This window comes from Charadrius vociferus, unplaced genomic scaffold, assembly GCF_000708025.1.
Source record: "Charadrius vociferus isolate BGI_N301 unplaced genomic scaffold, ASM70802v2 scaffold54, whole genome shotgun sequence".
NCBI classification, from domain to species: domain Eukaryota; kingdom Metazoa; phylum Chordata; class Aves; order Charadriiformes; family Charadriidae; genus Charadrius; species Charadrius vociferus.
This window is the reverse complement of record NW_009648350.1, coordinates 1,370,874-1,379,106: the sequence shown is the minus strand read 5'-3', so window position 1 is coordinate 1,379,106 and position 8,233 is coordinate 1,370,874. Positions and strand designations below refer to the sequence as shown.

Below are 8,233 nucleotides of genomic sequence, written 5' to 3'. Positions count from 1 at the left end.
GCTACATCATGTCAGCCGTGGAGAGGGTCCTTCACCTGCGCCGCTGGAGACAGAAACCTGCGAGCAACCAGCCGGAGCTGCTGCTAAACCAGACCTAGTTTGAGGTCTGCTTTCCTCTGAGGTGAAGCTGAAGAGTTTCCCCCCTCCGGGCTGTCGGTGTGGCCCTCTGCCCTGCTTTTATTCGTCTCCGCGGAGTAGAAGGCATGGAGCCAGCGCTGCGAGTACTGCAATTAGCAGGACTCAGGAGACCGTAGCAGCAGCAGCAGTGCAGGGAAACTATTTCAGGGAGTGAGGGTGGGAAAGACTTCTGGGTTCTACAGCTGAAAGTGGCATTGACTTTCTGGTCTTTAATGAGTCTGTGCCTAAGCTTGTCCTGTGTGGATTTATTAACCTGGGTAAATTGCTGCGTGATCCAAGAATGGAAGGGATGTAAGCTCAGTTTGCGTTTAAAATTGAGTGATGGTGAGATCCTCCTTTTTTTTTTGTCTTTAAATAACAATTAAAAGAAAATATCCAGCACTATTCATTTTCCTTGCCTGGAAACACTGTGGTCTTAATTGATCTTCTCTTCCAGGGAAGCTGGTGGGCAGATTCTATGATGAAAATGGGGCACCGACAGAAGCCTTACGGCAGGCTGAGGCCGCAATTGAGGAAGCTCTGAAGTTCAAAGCAGAAAGTGAGCAGAGGAAGCAGCAGTTTCCACCCTGCAACTCCGAATGGAGCTCTGCTAAGGGCAGCCGATTCTGGTGCTCCAGACAGAGGTAAACTCTGCCTTCCTGCCATCATGCTTGGACTGCTCGGAGCAGAGCATTTCTGCATTTTTTGGACGTCCTGAGCTTTGTCATTGCCTCTCCTAGCAGGAGTGGCGTAGGAGGGTGTCCTGGCTCCTGCAGCTGCCACACTCGGTAGTCTGTAGGTGAGGTCTGCTGATTTCTCCGTAGAAGGGCATGAGTTGGTCCTAATGTGCTGAGTGCTGGCATGGCTGGAATACGCCAGGCACGGTCCCTTCTCCTGTCTGCGTTCCTCAGGCTGTCCTTTCTGACAGAGGCAGAACCATCCGGCAAGGACCAGCAGTGCTGTTTGCTGCGCCAGGTTGAGCCGCTGCTGCTGGGTGAATCGGAGTCCCTAGATTTTCTCTGGCAGTCCAGCAACTGCTAATAGCCTCCACCTAGTCTGGCGTTGCACAGAGGTGTAGGTTGGGCTGGTGGAAATGTTCTCCAGTGTGAGGTAGCGGAGCAGAGCTCTGCTCACTGACCTGGTGAGTGGGTAAAAGGAAAATAAAGTTTCATCCCAATCATTAATACTTTCAGGCATTTTGTTTCTGAGGCTAAAACTTTTCTGTCACGCTGGAATCAAATTCAGGTTTCAGAATTTGCCACCTGTGCACGTGGTCCTCCTGTCCTCAGGAAAATGGGATAGAAATCCCACTAGGACCATCTGCTGCATTTGAACAGGTTTTCTGACCTATTGGGAATGCAAGGATTAGCTCGTGTTTTTCAGACAGTTTTACAGCCTGTCTCACAGGCTACTGCCACAACACTTGTCACTTAAAACCACGTAAAAATGAGGTTGAGCTTTGAATAGTGATCTCCTACTTGGCCTATTTAATTGTATTCCTCTCTCTGTTTAGGGACTATTTTGTTTGAAGAGGAAATAATTTCACAGACCACATTGCAAAATGCTTAGGCTTCATTTCGGTACACCAGTAGCACTGCGTACCTTGGGGGAGCTGCTTCTATGTGTGAATGAGCTTGGGTGCAGCCTTGGTTCTGGGTGTTGTGTGGCAATCACTTGTGTAAGAGTTTACAGGCTTAAAAGGTGCAGTAGTTAGGGTAACAGGCAGGAATTGGCCCATAATGAGACACTAAGAAGTAGTTGTGGAAGTACTTGAGACTTTTTTTTTTTTTCTTTTGCCCTAGTTCTCAAAATCACTGTGTTCAGACATGGCACAGAAGAAGGCGTGTGGTTATCTGTGAGCAATTAGCTACCCCCAGGGAAGGCATTTTGCGGTTAGACACGCTGTGCTGCATAAGGCTATGGTTCTTTTTCCAGCAGTAGAAATGTGGGAAGCAGAAGTTGGTTGCTCCCAGAAGGGTGAGAGCATGTAGCAGCACTGGTGAAACCAGGTTGGGGCCACAGGTTTCTGAGGCACAGCCGATAAAAAGTAGAAGGCTGTGGGATGTTGGCTATTGGGAGCAAAGTCTATCTCAGTGAGTGTATTGTTAGTTCTAACTCTCCCAGATTGCCTTGGTTTTTTTTCTAATGATTCTCTATTCGCTGGAAGCATTTTCACAGGTTTGAATGGTAATTTATTTTAATTTTCCATTCTTAGTGGGGGAGTGAGCAGAGACTGGACTGGAGTCCCTCGGAAGCTGTACGTGCCTGGTTCGAGAGGGAGTCACTGTGTGTGCGTGAGGACTACTGGTCCGCCGTGGGGCCAGCCAGACTCCACCGAGCACAGGGACAGAGGCGACCTGGATAACCCTCACCTGGAGCAATACGATGGCTGCCATCCACTGGCCGAGCAGTGTGTCCTAACGGTGTGATTCCGAGGGGGACGCAGAATCCTACAGCGAAACATTGCACTTTGGGTGGGCAGCTGCAGTTTTATTCCCTTCCATCCGTGCAGAGGGAGCAATAACAATTTCATGTTATTTGGGACTCTTTTTTAATGTGCGGAGATGGAGATGAGAGAAGGAGGAAACACTTTAGCCCAGTTAGTGGCTGAAAAATCAGCAACGGGATGCTTGCTTTCTTAGTGCTTTATTCCCGTGGTATTTTTACATCTGGCAACAAACTGTAAGACGCACAGCATGAATTATATTTAAAAACTGCTTTCTTGTGCAATCAGGAAATCGATGCTTGTGTGCACGGTGGCGGGTGCAATGTGTTGTGTTTTGAGGTAGCGAGCAGAAGAACGGCTGCAGCATCACCGCCCTCAGTTTATGCACAGTCCTCCGGGCGCTTGAACTTGAACGCTGCCAGCTGCATTGTAGTGCTAACGCCCCTTCCCAGGCACCTGATTTACTCCAAAGGGTTTAAAGGTAGCAGGGAGAAGCCCGAATTTCTCCTGCAATTAAGGTACACCGTATCTAGGATCTTATGTAGTTTTGTTCCACACAAGCTTTATCAAATTCTTGGAGTACAGAAGGCAAAGGTCATAGCTGTATTTCCTCATTTAGTGTTTGTATTAGATACTGTGCAAAGAAGATACTGGGAGCCACCTATGAGGATCGTTGGTTTATGTTAACCTGATGATCCTGGTCCTCTGACTCACTACTTTCAAACTACTCAGGTCAGGAATTGATAGTTTTAAACAGGCAATAACAAAAGCTGCGTGGCAGCACGACCATCCTGCTGTCATCTGCCTCCCATTTCCATTCTGGTATACGAGCTCCCATGTGGTGCGTTTCCCTCAGACTGTAAGCTGGGGCTGGATGTATCCTCGCAGGGCACAGCTCCCCTAAAGCCTGTACACGTTTTATCACAGCTCACAAAACGCAGTAGTACGAGTGACTCGCAGAAGAGCAGGGCACGTTACTACCAGTTCTGTGTGGGGCTGAAAAGGAGAAGGGAATACCTGCGTGGGGCCTAGGAGCTATAAATTCCAGGCTGCAGGGAAGCAGTTGCTGTTTTTCATGGCGTCTGCTGTTAGAATCGGCTTCTGGCGTAGCTGCAGCCTCAAGAGAGACACGCAGGCGACGCAGAGTCCAGCAGTGGCACAGATCCACGCGGAGCAGTGTTCAGTTCTTTTCCTTAAGGCAGCTGCCATCTTATAAAACAGCCAGGAGGCATTTATAAACTCATCAGTTTTGAGCCACTACCACCTCTAAAGAAACTCCCACAAATCTAATTAGTGAGTTAATAACTGATGAGATTACAGGAGGCCTGGCAGCATTGCCTCAAAGCAAGAGTAATCGCTTCATTGCAGTGACAGCAGGACGTATTACAGCACTTTCCACCTATGATGTGCAGGTGGAACAATTTAAACATGTACACGCTTATTGTGATAAATGTTTGGGGGGTTGTGTTCGTTTGGGTTTTTTAACCTGGTTCTGTTGTGTTTCTTTTCCACTGTAATCTTGAAGCGAAGCCCTCCAAGGCACTCCCCGGCAGCTGCGCCAGCTCTTGTCCGTCACCACTGGAGGCTGGCTGTGTAGCTGAGCAGCAGCAGAGCCATCGCACAGCGTTCGGGTCCCAACTCACGCTTTTAGAACTGAAAACTCCACCAGGGGCTGGTGCCATCTTTGGGACTGCGGTAGGCTACTCGCATCACGGAACGATCCTAAAGCTGAAGCCGCGTGGAGCCTGCTAGGCCAGAGCTGCAAAGCAGTGCTGCGTTGTCTCCATGACTCGGTGGGTACTGTAAGCATCAGCAGGTCATTTGCTTTTGGACGCATCTTCTTTAACAAGAACTTGCATTTAGAGGCCAAACCATCCCCAAAAACGTTCAGCAAGTGTCTTTAAAATAGCTTGAAAGGTTGCAGCAAATTCCAAATTATTAAATACTGTAAAAAGGAGTTTGTAAGAGCAAGCCAATGTCACAAGCCCCAGTGAAGGCGTATCAGCTATGTACCTTCTAAGCAGGTTTCCTCTTGCAGTGTGCTTGAGCACTGCAGATGGTGCTGAAATGCTGAGGGGATGGTTTTGATCGTAAGAGCAATGCAGAAATCAAGCAAGCTGCTGCAGGAAGGGGAGATGGGATGGTGTTGCTTGACATTGAAGTTGGTTGAAGAGAGCCTGTTCCTCAGTTTTATGTTTGGAAAGATTGGAGGTGGGGGGAGGTTTCTTTTGCACTAGGAATAATTCATCTGTTAAAGCAAACACAGACTCCCTCACTGCCCTGAAGTGCTCCAAGACTATCTTGTTTCTACTCCAGTTCCAAAGCTCAGCTAGATTCTCCCATGGTAGAAGAGGGGGGGAAGAAAATAGCGAGGGTTACACACAGGGGTCAAGGGAATGTAGACAGTGCTCTAATAAAGCTCACCATTCATCTGTAGTTTAGTAAGTTTTATTAATAAAAGACTAATGCATCACAATCTCACCAAGATGTTTCAGTTGGTTTTGCTATTGCACCAAAGCTTTCCTTTTCCTGAAGTAAAGCTGCAGCAGTTCCAGGCTCCTCCAAGAGGCTGAGCTGCCCACCAGCGCACAATAAACGCACCAAGAGTTTGTTACCGAGTCAGCTCTGCTCAGCTTGTCCATTTAAATGCATTTATCTACTCGGTGAGCCAGCTCTGGCCTGCAGGAAGTTAGGATTGTTTCTTAAGAAGGATGGTAAGTAAATTGAGTATAAGGCATTCAAGATGAGTAGATGGTATAAACCAGAAGACCAGACTGTGTCAGCCAAGAGAACGGTTGTAGCAGTTCCACATCATTAAAATGAATCCCTGGAATAATTTCAGAACAAGGAATGAAGTTGGCACGCCCAAGTGAATGTTAAACCCCTACTTTTCCTTGTGGCTTGCAAAGGATGGCTTGCAGAGGGGTGGCTGTCTCTAGAGGAGAAGATACTTTCTTAACAAGGCTCCCACCTCACGATGCGTTATCTAGTTATGCATTTTATTACAAGTAGAATCATTACACAACAAAGTAATGCATATTGGAAAAATACATTTTTACAATGACTCCAGACAAACATTGCAGATAAAATGCCATTGTTTTAAGACTGCCTTTTCTATTTCACAGAGGGTATTAGAAGGTTCAGTTATTTTTCGTCACTCGTACAAGCTTCGATTTTTCTAGAGATGAGTTTGCTGCAGTACCCAACTCTGCTGGTTACAGGAAAAAGAGGACTTGCCTATTAACATTTAATCTACAAAAAAAAAAAAAAAAACCACACAGCCTTGGCCTCCCATGTTGTTACATGTTAGTTTATAAGCACTACGTGAGGAGTTGTACGAGCCATTGATCTCCAGCGCAGGAAGTCATTAAGGCATCTGTTAGCTTTCAGCCAGCAGCTTGCTATGCTCTCTTAGTACCTTCAACACCAACACTCTCACTCCACTTTGTGGTGTGGAACAGTGACTACACCTTTTTCAGATACACACATAAAAACTTAAGCCAGACCACATTTTGTGCTTGTATAAGAGTGCTGGATGACTGCAGTCAAAAGGAATCCAGTCTCGAACAAAAAGCTGCAGTATGAACCACCACAGACCTCCCGTGCAGCCCCGCTGAAGCGCCTGAAGCCTGGTTTGACAGCATCGCTTCCCAGGGACAGCAGTTGGTTTTCCATACACCCTTTTGTTCAACGCTTGGCAGACGCGAGTCTCAAGTTAACAGATACCACTTAAAGACAGCAGGGGCAGGAGGGGCCGGGTTTTTGGTCACAACTGTAGTATGCTACAAAAAAGGAAGAGCAGTTGTTTATGGAGTTAGAAATGTGTTGACCACTACTACATTATCAAGTGCTTGCGTTCACATTTGTACCCTGCAGTGGAGCATTGCCAGCAAAACTCCCCCAAACTCTGAGGTCTGAGAGTTCAGACCAATACTGGGCAGAGCGCATAAAGGACTGAGCCCCACCACTCGTCTGGGGAGGGGTCAGCCTCTTCAGCTGAAGCACTAGGAAAGAACTAACTTGGGGTTCAGTTCAAGTTGTGAGCCTTTCTCCTTTAACTCCGGCAGAAAGCTATTTAGAGTTGGCTGGAAAGAAACTATCTCCAAGGCACTTTAAAATGATCAAATTTGCTGAATTTACTTGCTTTAAATTTAATGAACACTTCAGGCTGTACATTAGTTTATCAATAACTAACTTTCCTTTCAGACTTCAGTAAGAAAGCTGGTATAGTATTGGCTGTGAACAGCAAACTAGGAGCACTGCGTATGATTTCCCAGATCTTTCCCAGAGTTTCACAGTTATAATATTCTGCTTTTTAAAAAAAACAACTAGCCAGCCTTAAATGTGCCATTCGGTTAAGCTGAATTTTCACAAGATCTACACTGTTCATCATTTAAAAGGTTGTTTATTCTGTTAGAGCCAAGGTCCCCGTTCCCTTGCGCCCTCCATCAGAGAAGTCACCAAAACAGTGATGTTTAAATGCTTCAGCAGTTACATTTTGTGCAGTTTTCTGATCAAATTGAAGCCCACAGGCTGTGGCCTTGGAAGAACACTCCTCTACCACTATCTCTCACTATTCTCAGCACACACTTACCACTCCATAGCACTGTAGATCCAAACAAAGAAGGAAGTCAACATGTTATCATGGGATACACCATAGTCAAGACTTCTTTCACCAAACACTCTCTCCATCATTGTTCTCTTTCACCACTAGACTTGCAACCAGTGATATTCTGAAACATCTAAACCATTGCTTTCTCAAGTACAGTGTTTTCCATCATCTATTTCAGTCAAAAAACCCTGTAGCTTGCAGTTAAATGCTTCAGACACGATTATTTTTCACCTCATTCACCTAGAATATTACACCAGAGATGCACCATTTGTAGTAGCAACTGTGTTACAGAGACCAGTTGTGTTACCCAGGGCATTCTGTTGGAACCATGACAGCAGCAGACATTAAACAGTGAGGCAAATTTGTATTATCATCCATTATTCTTCTCTAGTGTTACAAGGGTGAGATTCCAGTTATAAAATATGCATATTGGAAGATCAAAGTGCAGATCAAGTGAGACTTGATGTGAAATTCATCGTGCAAATGTCAGCAATTACACCCTCTCCCATTCTTTTCTTGTACAAGTTTGAGAAAAACCTCAAGCAAGTCTCCCACAAAAGCAGCAGGCTGGTTTATCATCTCATTTAAGACTCTAAGACTGAGAAGTCACTATTCCAAGCGGGGCAACGGGTCCCCAACTTGCCCGTATTGTACACTGGAGATAACAGTCATTAAAAAAAAATACATGCCAGTTCATGGAGCAGAGATGAGGAATGCTGAGTTGAGTCTAACCTAGGTTCATCTCTTGGGATGAAAACAGCCTTAACATGGCATGTAGTTTTGCTCAAGTACACTTTTTTCCTGACTGAAGCCTTCGCCCACCAAACCATAACCTTGTCTGTCAGCAGTTTCTTCTGGTTTACCTACACAATGTGGTGTTGGATTTTTGCAGATTCAGCATGTTTAAGAGAGCACAAACAGCCTGGATTAAGATACTGCAGCTTAATCCAAATGCCTGGCACCACACCGCCAGTTCAGAATCCCTCCTCTCCAAGGCCAGAGACTTAATGTTAAGAGGAAGCCTTCAAATACACTCCCACTCACCAGCAATCCTGCTG

The 8,233-nt window shown here is 46.0% G+C and overlaps 1 protein-coding gene across 1 annotated transcript in view; it reads left to right on the top strand.

Annotated features, from left to right (window-relative positions):
• Positions 1–2,546, top strand: part of LOC104286576 (neuferricin) — a 7,343-nt gene extending 4,797 nt beyond the window's left edge. The window contains exons 2-3 of the mRNA XM_009885188.1: positions 575–761; positions 2,333–2,546. Of these exons, the coding sequence (XP_009883490.1) occupies positions 575–761; positions 2,333–2,546 (401 nt within the window). The remainder of the gene's footprint in view (positions 1–574; positions 762–2,332) is intronic.
• The last annotated feature ends 5,687 nt before the right edge of the window (positions 2,547–8,233 follow it).